Genomic DNA, 18,899 nt, shown 5'->3' with positions numbered 1-18,899 from the left:
AATTGACCATCTGACCGTACTTCGTCTTCACTTTCAGCTGGCTGGCCACCGGTACTCTTCTTCCCCCGCCTCGGTTTCCGCTGAGGAGATGGGGGATGCCATCCCGTCCGCCTTGTCTTGCTCCTTCGCTTCATCATACCCATCTCATCCCGTCACACTATTCAATTTGGCGTACTCTCTTGAAAGCCGAGTTGTATAACCCCTCCCCATCGGATGGGAAAGCACGCCAAGCAGGGGGATGCCATGAGGGATCGATGTAATAGCCGTCGATCTTCAGTAGTCCAGTGTGAGAAAAACCTTGGAAAGAGGTGCAATCGAACCGGAGGGGATGGGGGGGCAACCACCCGGCAAAAGGTAGGCTGAATGGGGTTGGGATGGGGGATGATCGTTCGGCGGTGATGCGTCAAGTCCCGGCCGGAGAGCGGGCATCACATTACAGCACTATAGATGCTGCTCCTGCCGCCGGGGCGTCATTCTCCTCCTCCCGCTGCTAGTCGTGGCTTGGTGTTGCAGTCGTGACAGGCGATGCGGTGATGACTGAAGTGTAGAAAGGCGCACCCATGTCTACCCAGGCTCGTTCCTTACAGCCCCCTCCCCTCCTTCGTGGTCCGCTTAACCTTTTCATCGCTCTTTAAGGGATAGGGCACGGTTGACGAGCTCTATGACTGCCTCGCACTCATACAGATGCGCATATGCACACCCCGCGGTGCGCATATTGAGTATGCGATTTTGTTTTCTTTTCTTTATTTGGCGTCTGTCCCAGACTGTCCCAGAAAGCGTCTATTGCAGCTTCGCGGTTGAGATCCAAGGAATACTGCGTTTCGGAACCCGCGATGGGACAGAGTCAACAACTCAGACGCAGTCAAGGGCGTGTCGTCAAGCCAAAGAAAAGTACCAAGCAGGCGAAACGTCCACTCAGGAAGAAGTTCAGTAAAGGACCAGCAAAAGCGGCCTGAAGCGCCTTGCCGGATCCGGCCATGGTACGACCCGGCACCCGGGCACTGCATGGGGGTGGGTGGTCGCGTACGGAGCGAAGCCGTGGAGGGCCCCCAGTCACCTCACTTTGCTAAGCGCCTGTCCTCAAAACAGCCGGGGTCTTGATTGGCTCGACGTCGGGAATGACAGGGGGTTTGCGGTATCCCGGTTCCCGTCAGGACCATCACCAACGGTCGGCGGGGAGGCAGCGGATTGGCCGAGGGGTTAAGCGCCGGCGTGCTGGTGTGGGGATTGTGGTGGGCAGGGGCCAGGCGAAGCGTCTGTGACTTTTGGTTTTTCGACCCTTGACGCAGAGTCACCCATCGCAAAAAGGTCCGTCACAAGTCAAGTTGCTCCCACAGAGCTGGAATCTTCCGGCCTTCTGCTTCGAAAACGGGCAAACGTGGATCTGCGTTGAGAAGAGACGAAAGACGGGATGGATTGGCGCTGTCTTGAGGGAAGATGCCGGTAATGTTCTGTTGCTAGAAACAGTGAATCCTATGTTGGGAGGTTGCTATCGACTTCTGTCATCTGGCGGTGAAGAAGGTCGATAGATCATAGAGGCATGAAATGGCACTACGTACGGAGTCGTCGTCCCGTACATTAGCAGCATGTTTAGGACGCATGTCTGGACCACATTAGCCCACACACGCAGTAGAACGAAACGCCAGACCAACCGCGAGTGTAACGACCTCCACCCCCAAAGATGCGGCATCAGTAGCGCGGGGAGGGGCAAAAATCGAGACTGCTGCAAGCCTTGGGGAGGCCAACATGCGGTGCTGCGTCTGCCAATCTCGGTGAGAAAGTGAGATTTCATTGCCTGTCCTACTTCCGACGACTCAGTGCAACGCAAGGGTCCGCCCAAAGTCATCTCCCAAAGTCCCGACTCTCGACGACTTTGCGTGATTGGCTGCATGTGATTCAGAAAATCTCCGACCCAAAACAAGCCCTGTCTGCCGGTTGTCGCCTTTGACTGGATGTCTCGAAGTCTGATACCAGATTTAGCCTCTCCCCGGCGCCACGAGTTGTAGACCCTGGCAATGCTGAAACGGGAGCCAAGGCATTCGACAGTTTGTCAAATGATCAGATTGAAACAGGACCGTGAACTACCAATCATAGATGAGTGACTGGTTGTTCGACGTGTCTTGTTTTTGACCGGTAATCTGAACAGAGCTTAGGTGCAGCTTTAAGTGGCGACCCGGCCGTTTCATAGTCTTCTCTCGTCCTTCTTTGCTTCCATGGGTTTAAAGTGATTGCGAATCGCTGAAGATCAGATCCTATTTTTGGCATTGCCATATGTCGTATTTCGGCTCCCCGCCCTCGAGATAATTCGGCTGATTCGGCGGGTAGGAGATAGGCTCCACGAACAGTTCCAATTTCAAGAAATCTTGACCTTGAAGCCGGCGTGCTTTGCTCCTGCTGGCACATAGTACGCACGAGGATATTGTCCCATCTCCCGGATTCGGGAAGCGCTGAGCTTTCAAAGCAATCTCCGCTTCCCGTAACACCACGCAATATTCCGAAAGGGTACCCATAAGAGTGGACCAAAATATCTTTCGGCAGGTAGGGGCCTTTGAGGACTCAGAGGACGTCTTCAATCCACAGCTCTGACTTCCTTGGCCACGGCGTTGCAAAGTATTACCTTCACACCTGCACCCGTGAGAACGTGGATCCATAGTCTCTGAGTGTCACTGAGACGGTCATTGGCACTTTTGACCTCAGCGAACATACATTCCTTTTTCGGCTCAGTCCGCCAGAGGATGAGGTCGGGCAGGCCTCCGCCCCGCTGTCGGTATTCCTGTGCCATCACCTTGCAGAGAGCGGCCAGTGCGCTACCATCGAAGCACCCGACCAGCTCCACAAGATCCTCAACGTCGTAGTCCCAATTGAGGCCGATAACACACGTCCGTCGTTCGCGTTCTCTGGCGTCGACCTCGCGGATGATCCTTTCCGCACCGCCGTTGCCTATCTCGACTAGTCGGTGATTAATCTCGGACAGCCGCGTCGGATAGAACGAATCCGTGTGCAGGTCCAAAGGGCATGTCTGATAAGCTGTCTGAAACACATTTGGGATGTAAAGGAACAGAATGTCGTAGAAGAGATAGGCGAAAAGGGTGCGCACGATGCCTCCCTCGGCGTGGTAACCTTTGTAGCCCTGGCTTCGGTACCAACTAAGGCACATCTCTTCAACGCTGCACTCGCCGCCTTCCTCTAGCTCGTCAACCCAAATCGTTTTCGTGCTTGCTTGTCGGCCATTCCTGCCTTGGCGGTCCTCTTTGATCACCTGGATGCCTTCAACGGTATGCTCTATGGGCTTTTGGAGACGAACGTGGCCAAAGTCGTGCTGAAGTCGTCGTGGGATGCGGAGCTGTTTTTCGAGCTTGAGAAGACGTTTCTGCAAATCGTAATGGTAAATCAAATGACATTCCTTGTCCTCCAGCGCTGTCTCGCAAGTTGTCGCAGCAATTCGTTTCCAATACTTCTTCTGGACATCTGGATTGGCAGACACTGCGTTGGCATCTAGTGCATACATGTAGTGTTCTTCCAAGAGGGCTTTTCGTTGGTACCAACTGCCTCGCCTAGCAGGGTGGAATAGGTGCTGCTCGAGAAGTTCGGTGAGAATAGAATGTTCACGTTCGTGATCTTTCAACTTTCCAAACACGTATGCTGCCTTGTGGATAATGCGAGTGTAGGAATGGACAGGCGTAAATCTTCTCAAGTAGGCGCCTTCGCCTTCTTCATATACTCGCTTCTCCTTGTCCTGCTCCTCACTCAAAAGTGTTTTCCACCGAGGGTAGACGCGATCGAAGACATCCACGACCTTGCGAAGACCTGCCTCACCCGGAGAGCCATTGAACTCCAAGACCTGGTCGACCTCGGCCTCAACGCGAACTGCTGACTCGAACTCGAGAACGTGTCTCCGGGAAGCAAAGATGTTCGTACTTCGGCAGACGATGTACTCTGGGTAATTCCGGCGTGCAATGCTAGCAAGAATGATAGCCGTTAGAGACTTCTCAGTCCATTCTGTCGACCGATAGAAGACTAAGTGCACTCTTTCGAAGAGTTTGTACGTTAGCGGCGATAGTCTAATGCAAGGGCCCGTAATGATCCTGATCTTTTCCAGAAAGTGCCGTGTCTGATTCGAGTCCTGTCTGTTGAGGTGCGGTGGAGCGTCGTGGCGTTCTCGCATCAAACCTCGAGCAGTCTGTGACTCGCCGCTGCCAGAACGTTGTAGCCCATGGGCGAAGAGACCGGTCTGTTGATAGCCCGTTCGGCATAGCGCTTTCACCAAGTCCGCTTTGTTGCGTCCTTGGAATTTAGCCTCTTTGGCGAGATCTTTCAGCTCGTCTAGGCTTAGCAGTGAGGCTGCCTCCTCGATGGCCGTGATGTGTTCCTCAGAAGCATCGGCAAATGTGAATGTGTCGTCCAAGCTAAACTCTTCCAGATCAACCCCTTCGACAGGATTGCTGCTTGCGGGAGCGTCTGGCTCGGGAAGATCTCTAACTTTCTGCAGAGATGTGATGGCGGCTTCAGGGTCCGAAACATCGCTATAGTACCCCAGGCGGTCTTGACGGTGCCATGCGGAAGTCTTACGCAAGAACAAGCGCACATAACTACCGAAGGCATCAGTCAAGGAAAGAAAAAGTCCGGGAGTAGGCTAAACTCACAGATACTGGGCCTCGTAGCCCAGCGATTTCCATTGCTCGAATACGTTGCATTCCTTAGCGTCAAATAAATGGGATTCATCTGCCAAGACAGTGTCCAAGGCGAGGTTGAAAGCATCCACGTAGATGGAGCTCTTGCCCCTCACCCATTTTTGCTTAGGCGCAGCTGCTGGCTCATCTTCAGCAACGCTGACCTGAGAGCTCCTCATCAACTCGTATTCCTCGATTGCTTCTTTGTCCAACTGGATGGGTGGCAAAGTGCTCTCGATGTCAGTCTGCCGAGTGCGGTGCTTGACTTCGTCGTCTACGTCGGAAACATCATTGACGGTCAGGCCAGAGGTGTCAGCCTCATCATCTTCAAACTTGCTTTCATCATCGTCATCGTCACAGTCGCTGTCCTTGATCTCGATCTTGAGCTTCTTTGCAGGCCTCTCCTCACCGAGCGGCGAGGGTCTCGTGGGAGATCTCGAGGAAGGCTGTGATCTCGGGCGTGGTAGCCGCTGTACGAAGGCATCCATAGTACGAATTGATCAGTTCCGACATTGTAGAGAGATGGCTCTTGTTTCCGTCAGCGGAGTTTGCGAAGATGATCATTGGAGTTTGCCTTGGTGGCGTCATGTGTAATGGAGACGCGAAGGAAACAGGCTGCCGCAGGGGGGAAAGCGCAAATGAACGCGAGATCAGGTGACCCCGCGTAAATGAGCTCTGATTCTTGCAGCCCCACGACAACAGCTTCCTTCCATCGTCAGGGCCTCCCGACTGTCGCAACTTCCCCCGCAATCAATCGATGACTTCCCCGACCCTCAAAATACGGATTGAGCTCCAGAACAACCCATCCTTCTTCGATCGCCTCACTTCAACCTTTCAAGACCGCTTTAGTGTATCTTGATCCTTTGGAAGCTTCGTCTTTGAGCATCTTGCATCTGCGATCGCAAACTTCACAGCTCCCGGTAATCAACAAATCTCAATTGCCTATCTATAACTGCCGACGAATCTCGCCTTGGACACCTACCTGCTCTTTTGCTGATTGGGAGTCTGCGCGTTATCACAATCTCGACCAATTGTCTTCAGCCATCTTCCGTCTTTCATGATGTCCAACCCAGCAGAGCCCACAACCCAGGAAGCCACTGCACCTGCAGACTCTACGGCTGCTCCTGCGCCTACCACGACCATGGCCGATGCTGCTGGCCTCGACGTCCCTATGGCCGATGCTGGCGAACCTGCTTCAGTATGATTCTAGGAAAGCCATCCACTTCAAACCGATGCGCTAATCTCAATATCGCAGTCTCCCGTTCCGATCCCGCAGGTCGCCCCGAGTGCTCCTAGCCCTGCTCCTCGAACTGGTACTCCCAGTCGCAATGTCAATGGCGAGGCCAGCTCTCGTGCTGGCTCTGTTCATCCGGATACGAATGCGACAAACATCCCCAATCGCGCGGTAGAGCATGGCGACAGTGCCCGCATGTACATCAATAACCACGTCACTGCTGCTCTGCTCGAGGGCATGAAGATTATCAGCAAGAACCAGTAAGGATTGCCATTCCATGTTTATAACCCATGACATGGTGGCTGACAATGTGGTCCGTTAGGCCTGCTAACCCTCTTCATGTTTTGGGCAATTTCCTTCTTGAGGAGTCTCGTCGCAGAAACGAGCCTTCTGCCTGAGCTGCTGGGTCGTCTCAAGGCGATATCTGGGCTTGAATGGCATAATCATTTGGGACGATGGACTCATGATTTGGTTGGCATTGAGCTAGGCGTTCAGGAAGCAGAAAAGTCTTTGCAATAAGTACTCTGAGCATTATGCTTTAGGTCATGACGATACGAATGATACCACGGTTCAAAAACTTCTTGATTCTTCGTAGCAACCCGTAAAAAAAAAGCTCAATAGACACTGGCGTTGCCGTAGAAGAATTTCCTCATTTTTGTTTGGTTTTATGTCTACTTCTTTTGAGTGACATGCAGGGAAACTTTTACTCCTCCTCGGCGGCGTGAACCCCCCGCGCGGCCACCGGGCCTAGAGAGCTGGCATCAGAGCTCTAAATGCACTTTCCTAATACCCCAACTCCATGACCAGATTCCACCGCGTCGTGCGACGACCCATCGATTCGTTCGTAATAGCGGTTAAAAGGCGCTTAAGCGACGATGGTGGAGGCGGTGGCGGACTCGTATCTCCAGGTAGGGGGGAGGACACCGACGGTCTTGTAGTAGCGGGCGAGACGGTGGATACGGGACTCAATGAGAATGAGGCGGAACTTGGAGTCCTTGTCCTTGCGGTTGCGCTCGAGGTGCTTGCGGACGGCAACAGCCTGTGTCACACGATTCATTAATTATCCGCCCGGGGGTTCGCCGAATCAGACAGAGACGACCGTCTCGGAGCAATTGACGTACCTTCTTGATGAGCATGTAAAGGTCCTCAGGGATATCGGGGGCGAGGCCTGTTCATCATAATCTCTCTGTCAGCCTAGACCAAGCAGAGGCGCATTAAATGCGGTAAAGAGGATTGCTCCTCGCGGACGGTTTTGATAATCTTTCGACATCGAAGTCGCCGCTTGGTGTATTCATCTAACGGAGATCGTACCGGAGGACTTGAGGATGCGGAGAATGCGGTTTCCTATTGATCGCGAAAATAGTCAGTCGCAAAGTTCTATTTTTGATTCTCCTGCAGAGAATTTGGGATATTTCGATTCCGACTTACCGGTGACAACGCGGACCTGGGCAACACCGTGGGAGTCACGGAGGATGACACCGATCTGGGAAGGGGTAGCACCCTTCTTGGCCAGCTTGCAGATCTGGTCAACGACCTGCTCGGGGGTGGTCTTGAGCCACGAAGGGGGGTTGCGGCTGTAGGGGACCGCAGAGGCGGAGATACCCTTTCCCTTGGAGTGAAGACGGCCCATTTTGACGGTGGTTTGTGGTGTTGTCGGCTGGAGTCGAGGGGGTCAGTCGGTCGGTCGCTGGTCGGATTTGAGAAGGGAAGGGAAAAAAGTTCACGATCAAATGCGATATGTTTGGGCGGGCTGTCGCTCGGCGTGGACGGGGTGGATTGTGCGGGCGGGAAAATCTCGCTTAATTAGGGCAGCCGCTGGATTGCACTGGTAAAGTGTTGCTCTTGCCGTGTCTGGTTGGATGCAGAGCCTGCAGTCGTGGATTTGCGCCGTCCCGTCTGGGCTTGGTCTGGGAAAATTTGGAGGACCCGCTTATGGGCCGGAGTTATGGGGCCATGCAGCCTCTCCTTGGTCCGTGCATTAGTTTGCTTACCTCAAGCTTCGTGAGCTCAAGATTTTTCTTCCTGTTCCCTCAACTTCATCTCTCTAAGAGACGAACAAATAAGTCAGATGCAATGCCACTAATTGCTAATTCGCGGCGTCGTCGTACATCCTTTCTCCCAGGTAAGAATTTCTCACTTTAACGCCTCATCTTTTCCCTACGCATCAAATGATGATCCTCCATTATTACTTTTTTCTGGTACCTCTTATTTTAAAGTCTTCGGGCTTAATGAATGAACAGGACTTCTGATTCTGCACACTTTCGCTCTCATTCTGAATCATTCACAACAATGAAAGGGAAGCTAACAAGTAGTAAAGGTCTACCACTCTTCGATATGTTGTCTATCTTGCGCCTCAAGTGACGCGGAGTAGAAAATCACAGACATAGAATCGATCTGGAATGTCGCGTAGTCTTGGAACAGATAGTAAATCAAAACAAATGACAAACGAACTCTTGCAACTTTGGTGACGGAATGATCGGGAGAACGGTGTAGGCAAGACATCTTTAAAATAGAGACAGGACGACCTCTGAGCTTCAACCCATGTTGAACGCTCAGAAGGGGTTCATTGATGCTAGTACGACGTACTAGGTATAGCCAACGCCTTGAACCATGGTTTTCAGCAAGAAGTTTTTATAAAGCACCCCTACTTTTTATCCACCGCGCCGGCTCATAGCCGCCGCAAGTCATCTGCAATTTCGCGACTCAGTGGATGCTCCCGTCCCTGTCGTCCGCGGCCCGCATCGCGGAATTATGGTACAGCATTTTCAGTGGTTACAAGGCTGCCAAAGTATGATCGGCCTGAATGTTCCTTTTCCGCCAGCCCTTGCCTTTTTGATTATGTTATCTCCCCCGTTCCCTGTGCCGGAATAAAAACGGTTACCAGGCACCGACCTCGAAGTTTTCCTACAGCAGGGTCAGTAAGTGTTTCGCGATGTCATACTGGGGCTCTTCTCACCTCGGGAAAGTACGTGGTAACAACAGTGCGATCCGCGAACTTGCGTCCTGCAAGTGCTTGGAGCGCTTTCTTGGACGACTCCTTGGTCTCGAACTTGACAAAGATCTTGCCAACACCGGCAGATTGTCTGCTGCCCCCCACAGGACGAGGGATCTTGATATCAAGAACGTTGCCAAACTTGGCGCACTCCTCCTGGACATCCTCCTTGATTTCTGCAGGTTGTCAGTATGTGCATAAGACCAAAACTAGAAAGTGTCGCTTACCCTCATAATCGTCGGGGTCCATCAATTCCTCTGGAGTAACCATGTTCAGGAGTTGCAGAACACGAGTTTCCTCAGAGTCCGTTGAAGTCGTTCCAGCCAGCATAGACATGGCTGCGACTCCCATTTCCACTCCAGCAACTTGAGTTACACCGACACTGGCCTTCTGAACCTTGAGCTTCTTGTCTCCAAGGTCCATACCGTTGAGACCCTGAATGGCCACGTCCGTAGCTGCTGGATCAACGTACTCGCAGAATGCGATGCCCTGCATGAATGGTCAGTATGATTTTGAGACGACCAACCGGGACTCAGCTTACCCGAGATTCTTCTGTGCTTCTGTCACGAACAAGAACAAACGCCTTGAGCTCGCCAAACGACACCAAAAGCTCCGAGACTTGTTCATCTGAAAGGTAAGGGGGCATGTTCACGATGCTAATCTTGTTTGGAGTATCGATCACCGTGTTGGAAACGACGCCCGGCTCGTATGGGACGTCGTCAACCACCGCGGGAACAATGTAATCCTTCGGACGACGGATCTCGAGGCCCTGGCTACCCGCTGCACCATTTGTAGCATCGTCGGCTTCCATCGAGATTCCATCTAGAGCCAGCGCTACAGTGGCTTCGGAAGCGTTTCTGAACTCAACCACAGCGAAGGAGCTGTCCTTTGAAACCTGACAGCTAGTGCAAGGGTCTGTGCTCTCGATAATGTTGAGGCCGTTCAGCTGCAAGTTGAAGAAGTTCTGGAGGGTTTCTTCGGTCGTGGATGGGGGAAGGTTGTTGATGAGCAGACGCTTAGCCTGGCGCGAGTTGCTCGGCTTCAGCGCGGCACTGTTGACTTGGCCACCTGGCTGGTTCATGATGGCTTGGAGCTTGCTGGGATCCATGGGTTGCTGGCGAGGAGCACCGGGCAGAGGGAACATGCCTGACAGCTTGGCTTGTTCAGCAGTGACATTCTCATAGCCGGGGGGTTTGATGTCCCACTGAGTCAAACGTCGCTTGCGCTCCAAGACTGAAGTGATGTTTGTCAGATCAGGTGTTGGCTCCCTCTTCTTGGGAGGTGGCGTCGCGCTACGCTGGCGTTGTTGTTGTTGTTGCTGTTCACGGCGGCCGAACCCGGCATCCTCGTTTCTGTCTCTTCCGCCTCGGCGTCTGTCGTCGTACGGGTCGCGATCTCTCCGCGGGCGATCGTCGTCGTCTCTTCTAGCATCGCGTCTGGAAGATCCGCGGTCGCGATCCCACTCTCGATCTCCACCACGTCTCTCGCGCCCAGAGTATCTATCCTCACGCTCGCGCTCGCGATGGCTACGACTTGTCGCGTAACTGTCCTCGTCCTCGCGACGTCTAGAGCTTCGGTCGTAGGGGGAACGGGAACGTCTTCGGTCTCGGTGTCTGTCTCTATCACCACCGCGTCTATCATCACGGTCTCTCTGTACCAGATATTAGCTATGGTTGCAAGCAGCTCGTAGAAGGTTTGGACACATACCGGATAGTCGCGAGATCCCTTTCCTCGGCCTTTTCCCCCATAAGGCATTGGTTAGACACAGAAACACATGTAGAGTCAGGTCTTTCAGACGACGAATGGACTTACCGCGAGAGTAGCCGTCGCCGTTCATGATTGCGATTGCGCGTGGCGTGATAAGGCTAATCGTTAACGATGGGCAACGCAGGCTAGAAAAGGCGATTGACAATGGAGTTGAAGATTGCCGCGTGAGGCAGAGGCGCAGTCGACCAGTCCACAGGCGCGAGGCTGGAACTTTTTTCCCTGAAGAGGTCAAGCTCTGAAACTGTGACGTGATTGGCCAATAGCTTTGGTTGAAGTGGATCTGTCCAGACCTTTGGGCCCGCTTGAGGTGTCTGCTTCCGCGCTAAGGTGATCCCCGGTCGCGATGCGTTAGTCAGCAAACAATGTCATCAACCTATCTGTGCAGACACTACTAACTTCTTCTCGTGGACTCTGATCCAGGGTTCAATCTAATCTGGGTATTCTCACAGGTTTTGGCCGTTGCTCGTCATAGGCTGAATCAGTTCGTCTCCCGAGATATCTTACATTCATTCTCAGTGTCCCAATACATGTCTCTTTTAAGACACTGCTTCGCGCATGCAGTATCTGGTTCCGAAGATCTCCCCTCGATAACTCTGTATAGGCGATCTAATCTGATTTCAACCAGTGGCTCTAATTTCTTGAGCCTCGATCGAAGATGGCAATCTCACTTAGATATCTTCTCGCGACGCCTGCCTTCTCCATGGGACGCCTTCCAATCAATACTTCCGCCTCCATCGCCCACGTCTGGCGCAAGCGTCTATGATTCAGCAACACCCACTTGGCCATTCAATTCAAAAATCTTCCCGAAGATTCACTGCGCATGCGGCTGATCTCGAACCTTACTTCCTCCGGTCCCCATGTACCGAAGTTGCGCGTACCGAAGAGTCTCGGAATCCCGTCAGCCGCTGCGCGTCAGCGAGCTGGTCTGTGCGGTAGCTGTGCTCTCGCCCAAGCGGAATCCTTTCGCTTTACCTCCAGCAGCTTCCATGTCAAGGAGCTAGAAACTAAGGCATGGCTTCGGTGCCCATTCTGCTACTAATTCATTGGCTGTTGGTATAGGGAATCTCTATGGGAAACATGCTTCAGCCTGCCGGGCCCCTCGTCAGTCAGCCCTGGGTTTCTCATAGGGAGATGACTGCAACAATACAGGTAAGCTCTCACTCGCCATTTCTCGAGTACGAACTCAGTTAGAAGTGTGTTTCCCAGCTTGGAGTCTGCTCCCAGGCCCCCTACCATGGCTCAGCCATGCAGTCAGCATTTTCAAACAAAACAAGCCGCCACTCATGACCTTAAGAGCGCTGCCGTTGTCCCGCACCTTGGCGCTGCCATCCTGCTCGTGGCTTTCACTTTTGACATCGTCTAATTGTGGACGACAGCTGCTCCCAGAAACCCGAAACCAAGGGAGGATGGCCGGCTGTTTTTCCGAACATTGTCTCACTGTCAGCCCTGGATCTATTCCCCAGAGCCCGATGCTCAACGCTAGTGCAACACTAGGACCCTGATAATGTCTTAGCGCCTACATTGTCCGGACACAACTCGTCTCAATCGGGACGTCAGTTGTTTCTTGGGTCTATCGTAAGGCAACTTTTGCTGTATCACCGCAGAAAAGCCGTCTGGCTGGTGATCTTTTGAGATGAGCACTGCATTGGGTTGGATCCGCAGGGAAGGGAGACGGGCAGGGTTATGTTATAAAGGTAACCAGGGCAGCCCCTCCATCACCCTCTTTCCAGATATCTATTCATGGTGCAATGTTTCGGACCTTCCGTCATCTGGTCCGGCTGAGGGCGTCCTACCACATGGACTGTTGGTCCGGACTCATGACAAGTAGCTCAGCGAGGGACCACCATCATGCGTGGTTTTGCTTCCCTAAACGGCCCTGTCTGTGGGACAGGCGCCACCAAACATTGTTCAGGTGAGAGCCGGTCGAGCGCATTTGAAATCTGGACTAAAGAAGCGAACATGTAAGGAACCGCCAGTGTCCATGTTGTGATAAACGAGCTTCGTGTTCTTCAAGAGGTCTCTCGCGGCAGTTCGTCCTATGTTTCCTTGTGGCAACTGTCTTTTGTGAAGGATCGTTTCTGAATTTTTGCTTGAGTCAATCCGACTTGGCCAACTGCCCCGTTTTCCTCCAGTATCACCTGTCTTGGTTCTGAGCCTTTCTCTGGATATGGTCAACTGATCCGTTTCTCTGTTGACCTTACTCCAAAGTACTTCAAGTACCACAAGAAAATTGCATGTTACGTTTGACCTCATGGTTACGCCATATTCGGTCCTTCGCGCGCATTTCCTGACAGTAGCAAGCCTCTCAATTTTGTTGCGAGCCTTTGTTTCCTCTCGATTTCCTCCAAACAGGTCATCTATGAGCGTAGGGCGCGGCGAGAACCCCCCCTTGCTTCGAAGGCCGATTCGTCGATCGATGCTCAATAGAGGATGTGTCGAGGGCGCCGTCAAGATTCAAGACACATGACTGCATGGTTATCCGCCACTTTCCTTTGCTACCTGCGCCCAACATAGAAGGCAGTCAAAACAAAAGATGCAAGGTAGTCTCTGCCATGTGGGCACCAAGCCAACGGGTCTCTCATGCATGCTTTGGGCGGAGTTCTCGAGCAGCATGCAGTCTGATGGTCTCAGCCATCGGGCCCGAGTCACCCCGCCCCAGCCCCATCGTCAGCCCGGCCCGGTGAGTACGTGAGAATGTTTGCCGCAATAAGTATTGCCATGGGGCCCTCACACGTTACATTTCCCCTCCTCTTTCGAGCTGTCCTCTCTTTTGGTTTCTTCCTCGTTACCATTGCTTGGTCCCAATCTCAAGCCTGTGATTGAACAACACAGTTTCTTGATAAAATGCAGTCTTTCACCTTGGGAGTTGCCGCTTTGGCAGGCATCGTGAATGCTCAGGTGCTGCCGACAATAACAATCTCGCCTTTCCTCACCTCTACAACATCTACTTCTATAGCTACCGGGACACCAGCATTGGCCTCGGCGACCGGAAGCGCTTCTGCTGCCGCCGCGCAGACGCATACTATTGCCGTCGGAGCGGTAGGTGACTAGATCATCAAGAACTACCTGACATTAGCTAAACTGTGACAAGTCTGGGTTTGCCTTCTCGCCCGCGAAGACGGAAGCCAACGTTGGCGATACTATCGAATGGATCTTCTACCCAGATGCTCACTCGGTTATCCGAGCCGAGTTTGGCTTCCCTTGCACACCATACGAGTACATTGACATTGGTCGCGAGGGCTTCTACAGCGGAAACCAGTCGGTCAAGGCCATCACGAATGATGTTAGTACGGCACATGGAGATGAAGCTAGTGTTGGCACTAACATGAATTAGATGCCACGGTACAGACTTCGTGTCAATGACACGCTTCCGATCTTCTACTACTGCGGTGCCCCGGGGTCATGCTATAAGGAGAAGATGATTGGTGTGATCAACGAAGTAAGACGAAACCGCCCAAGGTTGCCAAAAGGATCGGTTATACTTACTAGTCTCAGAACTCAACTCAGACCCTCGACAAACAGCTCGAAGCAGCCTTTCCACTAACCACCCAGATTCTTCCGGGCGAACCCTTCCCAACTGAATCGGATGCTCCAAAGGCAACCAACGGCGGCTCCAGCTCTTCCGACAACGGTGCTGTCATCAACAACTACCATCACAGTGTAAGCGGCGGCCAAATCGCCGGTATCGTGATTGGCTCTCTAGCTTTCCTGCTCCTGGGAGGCCTATTAGTATACTTGTGCGGCCGACGAGGCGGCATCAACCGCGCATACCGGAGAACCTCGACCGCATACCAGGCACCTCCCCCGGCACAATCCCAACCCGCCGTCACGGAGCTCAACTACTCGATGCAACCCAAGAGCCCGGCAACTCAGGGATGGAGAAGCAGTCACTACAGCAACTTCAGCGGTCCCTATCGTGACAATGCCACTCCCACGGCATTCTCCCCTCAACTGAGCCCCCAACCTACCGGATTCTCCCATCCCGTCAACGGCATGCAGACATACTAGTAAGCTTCTCTTCTTTTGCCGCTATTTTCAGTCTCCGCTGACCTAGGTCCCAGCGACCACCGCATTTCGTCTATAGCTCCTAGTGTCGTCGTCGAAGCTCCGGACAACCAGGCGACAGCCCCTGCTGCGGTCCCTGCTGCACCCGCCGCTGCGCCAGTCGAGCTGCCAACGGCGACAGATTCGGGTAATTCTCCACCACCCAGATACATGCCACGTTTCTCATTCGCAGGGCAGGAAAGTGATTACCGACCATCGAGAAAGGACATGGAGTGATCTTTGTAACAATATAAGGAGGCGGAATTTGTAGGAAATAATAACAAAGCATGGGTGATGGAGCGATTAGCTCAGTCGGTATGGCGTTGGCGGTATGATGACTTGATATTTGTTTTCAGTATTGGTTTCTAAGCGCGAAACTTATTCCTACTTGGTACTCTGAACAGCGGCTGTCGATGATAAAATATATCTAGACAATGAAATCTATCTTACTTCCCACATTTAGTTCTCTTAGTCTACAATCGTCGTGATCCAAGCCATGATGTCCGAACAGATCAGAAGTCACAGCCCAGCAACGGTTGAAGGAGCCGAGGCTCTCAAATTGTGGCTTGACATGGCGATTCAGACAGCTAAAGCCAGAAGGGTCAGGGATTAAGACCAAGATATCTCATTGGTGGTATTAGTGCCCACTTGGTCTCTCCGGGAAAAAACTTGGGGAGATGAAAAATCCCCTTCAAAAGTTTGTGCTTCCCAGACTTGCAACCCAGACTTTCAATTGCACCCACAGACTGTTCGTTGCCTTTGTGCCATTTTGTTTAGAGCAGCCCCTCACGTCTTTGTTCCTGGCAAAGCTGCGACGCAACCCTGCAAGCACGACAAACATGCTTCCATCCTGGCGCCCTGCAACTCAAGCAAACACAAGGGAAACAAGCAACGTTGCCTGATAAATATGCATTTCGGTGGATCTCAGCCATCCAGGACCCGTAACTCAGTTGGTTAGAGTGTGATGCTTATACTTCGTGATCACTACGGCAGTATGCTTCTTCAAAGTCGAGAGTTCGAACCTCTCCGGGTTCAGGTTTTTGCCCGTTTTGTCTCAATCCAAGACTTAGTTGTTCCTTAAGATGATTTCTGAGCACCAAGTCACTTGGGACCTTGCTGGTAGTTCTTGAAGCTCTTTTTTAGTCGCGTGGACGTCGGTGCAGTCGCAACGTAACACAGCAAGTTGGGAGGACTTGCCAGAAGGAGGAGTTGTCAACTGGCGACGCACGTTTGAATGCGACCTTTGACTACCCTACCTAGTACCATCCTGTGAACTCGACTGAACCGTTTCTCCCGATCTTGGCATGCCGAATCATGAGGCAGATTATCTTCGCTGATGCAATGTAGATACTTGTTTTGCAGGAAGGTCTGGTGCTTTCTCAGTTGATCCGATTGTGATGACACCATGAATCCACTGGCATACCCTCTCATTTGCTTCTGTGACGGCATGCTTGTATGGACTCTCAGCATGTATAAGCTTAATGCCATGGCCTCTAAAGAAGAATCTCTCTCCGGATCCCTCCTACCAAAATGCCGGAGATGTGGGTCAACCGGCCCGTCTTGGGGGCACTGGTCGCCGGGTTGCTTTCGGATGACCGGAGTCAGTCTTCTTGATTGGTTTTTTGTGTCCTGGATCTTCCTGGCCGCATAGTCATTCAAAATGTCATTTCAGCTCTGCATCCACTCTCGCGAGACATAGGTTTTGCCTGGTAACGATTGCATTATGAACGACTTTGAATGCCGTCGACATAGACACCTGATTGGTAATTCGCAGCGCCGTATGACCCTCCATCCCACAGGCACAAGTCTCGAGTATGTCCTGGCGAGATCTACGTCTCACTTATCAAACGCCGAAATGCTGGAGGTCGTCCTGTCAAATCGCAGGCTCCCGATCTATGTCGATCCAGCTTTTCAAACAATTTGTATTTACAATTTCACTTCGATCGAGCCGCGATAATGCGCGAGTAAAGTCCCGCATGTATTCTACCGCACGACGGGCGGGCCGTTCATGGGCTTCGAATGGGCAGTTGAGCAGCGTTACAGCTACATCGCGAACCTTATACGCCTAAAGCGTACGTTAGTAAGCCGTCCAATAACGGGGTCAAGGTTTGGGCATACCAAATACAGGCCATTGGGCTCTAGGTGAACGTATGGGATGCTATGTAGCAAGTGGAGCATCTGGCGGCAAATATCCTCACGCTCAGCCCAGTTCGCTTTCAGGGCCGCCGACACTTCCTCACGTGCAGTCGTCGAGGGGTTGGCGATCGCGCCCTCTTGAGTGACACCGTCAATCTGTTCCAGCAACAAGCTCTGCAACCACAGGTGTGTGACGTGGATATTGGCCCTCATGATCTCGGCTTGGCTCTGGATCACCTGTGAGTAGGATCCGGCTTCCGTAGCATGGCTATAGTCAGCCGGGCTACCATAGCTCGATACGGCAACAGCCCTTTCCTCGTCGAACCGCGGCGTACTGGGGGCCGCATCAATACTCTCGGTGGAAGCCCATTGCCGCATGGGACCCGGGACATCGTCGAGCATGTATCTCATCTCTTGGAGAAGATCGCGCATGCGCGCGAGACGGGCGGCGGGGGTGCGGCGGAGTTCACATTCGCAGCCCAAGGTGGCTATGGCTTCCTGGAGACCCTTGCGGAATACTCGGGAGTGAATGATGAAGCCGCTGGTGAGTGTGAAGGTCGCTCGGGGTTCCTGCGTGTGGGCGGATGGTGGGCCGTGCGATGCCATTGGAGAGACGGGGTCTAGGATCCTGTCTCTGAAGATGTGTTCGTCGTCGATGTCGAGGGGCATGAGAGCTTCGTAGTTGACCTCGCGTAGCTCACCAGGTCCAAAGTATGTCAGCCGCTCCCAGCGGCCTGCTTGAACTCTGGTATGTCTGGTATCTGTCAGCCTCACATGACAAAATCGAGGCAGGAGATATAGAGGGTATGAGGATTTGACTTACGCATAGCCATAAAAGAGCATCCAAAAGGCCTTTTTCCGCAACTGAGTCTCGATACAATTGAGACCCTCATATTCGGAAATGCGATGCAGCCCAAGCAGTCGTGAAACTTGCAGATACTCCACATCGAACATCCGGCTCCGGTTAACTTGGCCAGTCTGGAAACAGGCGACGGACAGGACGTAACATACTGCCCATTTCCGATGGTTGATGTGGTCCCAGTAATTTGCAGTCCGTTGTCGAGTGCATATCTCCGCGCAGCAGTTGATCATTGCCGTTCTATTCTCGAAGCGCATCGCAGCTTCAGGGTCAACTGCTCTGTAGTCACGGAAGCGCGACGGCAACAGTCCGACTGTGAGCGCGGCCAAACTCATCAGGACAGCAAAGAAATCCGGGTCGGTGATGTCGCGGTTTGTAGCCAGATCATGGCGGAAACTAGGCCGATGAACGACGGGGACCAATGGATAGACCAAGTCGAGATAATCTGCCATAAGGATGTGTATAAGTGCTCTTGAACACAACTCATCTGTTGGGAATCCCGCGCTGGCTATCGAGGGCGATTCCGTCTGGGCCGGAATAGCCGCACGCGGAGATGGGCCATGAGGGACAGGATGAGACGGGTCGTACGGAGACCTGACCTGTGAAGGTCTCGAAGGAGGGGTTTGGTCTGGCAAGACGAGGACAGGCTCAATGCTCACTGCAGGCTCGGGAGCTTGCTGAGACTGTTGCTCGACTGCCTCTACATGATGAACCTCCGCTTCATTGGGTAGCTCACTCTCGCTCCGATCAGACATTGATGGGAGCCGTTTCCTGCCAAGCCAGTGAGTGAGTGGCTCTGGGCAGAAAGTACAGACAGAACGAAACCCCCTGCTACCCCGGATCTTCTTACCTTCGTTTAGGCCCCCGCGGCCTCGTGGGCACCAGGAAGCTGCATGGTATGCCGAGTCTGCAGCAATCGCGACACTGCGTCGGAGACGGTCCCTCAGCATGGGGCGAAGACCCGTCAAAGTGACATTTCCTCCTTCGAGCACGACAAGCGTCGCACGCTCTGCTGGCGATGCTCGATCTCACTGCCGCCGCCGACGAGGAACTGGTTTCGTCTGGCGTTTTGCTAGTAGCCCTTCGAATCGCAGTTGGCGAGACGCTGACGGACGCAGCCTGAGTGCTTGAGCGACGGCGCATGCTGGTGGACTTCGGACCGATAGGGATGGTGGTGCCGCGCCCATACTGCCGGGA

General features: G+C 52.9%; 6 protein-coding genes and 1 non-coding gene across 7 annotated transcripts; 3 read left to right on the top strand and 4 right to left on the bottom strand.

Moving 5' to 3' along the window:
* Nucleotides 1–2,569: 2,569 nt before the first annotated feature.
* Nucleotides 2,570–5,158, bottom strand: BDP55DRAFT_548975 (VRR-NUC domain-containing protein; the record flags this gene model as incomplete). The annotated part of the gene is made up of 2 exons (XM_060568890.1): nucleotides 2,570–4,589; nucleotides 4,644–5,158. 2 exons carry the CDS (start codon nucleotides 5,156–5,158, stop codon nucleotides 2,570–2,572), a joined length of 2,535 nt encoding a protein of 844 aa, XP_060431375.1.
* Nucleotides 5,159–5,318: 160 nt separating this feature from the next.
* Nucleotides 5,319–6,587, top strand: BDP55DRAFT_83530 (uncharacterized protein). The gene is made up of 3 exons (XM_060581251.1): nucleotides 5,319–5,868; nucleotides 5,926–6,164; nucleotides 6,227–6,587. Exons 1-3 carry the CDS (start codon nucleotides 5,728–5,730, stop codon nucleotides 6,300–6,302), a joined length of 456 nt encoding a protein of 151 aa, XP_060431374.1. The 5' UTR covers nucleotides 5,319–5,727; the 3' UTR covers nucleotides 6,303–6,587.
* A 182-nt stretch (nucleotides 6,588–6,769) lies between these two features.
* Nucleotides 6,770–7,534, bottom strand: BDP55DRAFT_549163 (ribosomal S13/S15 domain-containing protein; the record flags this gene model as incomplete). Its single annotated transcript, XM_060568908.1, has 4 exons — nucleotides 6,770–6,943; nucleotides 7,026–7,072; nucleotides 7,216–7,248; nucleotides 7,333–7,534. 4 exons carry the CDS (start codon nucleotides 7,532–7,534, stop codon nucleotides 6,770–6,772), a joined length of 456 nt encoding a protein of 151 aa, XP_060431373.1.
* A 1,059-nt stretch (nucleotides 7,535–8,593) lies between these two features.
* On the bottom strand, nucleotides 8,594–10,897 carry BDP55DRAFT_83537 (uncharacterized protein). The gene is made up of 5 exons (XM_060581252.1): nucleotides 10,604–10,897; nucleotides 9,438–10,547; nucleotides 9,124–9,385; nucleotides 8,861–9,072; nucleotides 8,594–8,808 (listed from the first exon to the last, which is right to left on the bottom strand). Exons 1-5 carry the CDS (start codon nucleotides 10,649–10,651, stop codon nucleotides 8,782–8,784), a joined length of 1,659 nt encoding a protein of 552 aa, XP_060431372.1. The 5' UTR covers nucleotides 10,652–10,897; the 3' UTR covers nucleotides 8,594–8,781.
* Nucleotides 10,898–13,507: 2,610 nt separating this feature from the next.
* BDP55DRAFT_727093 (uncharacterized protein) lies at nucleotides 13,508–14,944 on the top strand (the record flags this gene model as incomplete). The annotated part of the gene is made up of 5 exons (XM_060579244.1): nucleotides 13,508–13,702; nucleotides 13,755–13,946; nucleotides 13,998–14,102; nucleotides 14,159–14,670; nucleotides 14,725–14,944. The coding sequence occupies 5 exons, from the start codon at nucleotides 13,508–13,510 to the stop codon at nucleotides 14,942–14,944; spliced, it is 1,224 nt and encodes a 407-aa protein (XP_060431371.1).
* Nucleotides 14,945–15,642: 698 nt separating this feature from the next.
* BDP55DRAFT_t126 lies at nucleotides 15,643–15,742 on the top strand. Its single transcript has one exon. It is a non-coding gene; the product is annotated as a tRNA-Ile (tRNA).
* An 838-nt stretch (nucleotides 15,743–16,580) lies between these two features.
* Nucleotides 16,581–18,457, bottom strand: BDP55DRAFT_549216 (uncharacterized protein; the record flags this gene model as incomplete). Its single annotated transcript, XM_060568911.1, has 4 exons — nucleotides 16,581–16,772; nucleotides 16,826–17,071; nucleotides 17,150–17,597; nucleotides 17,667–18,457. The coding sequence occupies 4 exons, from the start codon at nucleotides 18,455–18,457 to the stop codon at nucleotides 16,581–16,583; spliced, it is 1,677 nt and encodes a 558-aa protein (XP_060431370.1).
* Between the last annotated feature and the right edge of the window lie 442 nt (nucleotides 18,458–18,899).

This window comes from Colletotrichum godetiae (genome assembly GCF_030913485.1).
Source record: "Colletotrichum godetiae strain CBS 193.32 chromosome Unknown BDP55scaffold_14, whole genome shotgun sequence".
Taxonomy (NCBI): Eukaryota; Fungi; Ascomycota; class Sordariomycetes; order Glomerellales; family Glomerellaceae; genus Colletotrichum; species Colletotrichum godetiae.
Note: the sequence above shows the minus strand (reverse complement) of the source record. Positions and strands in the feature narration are given on the sequence as shown.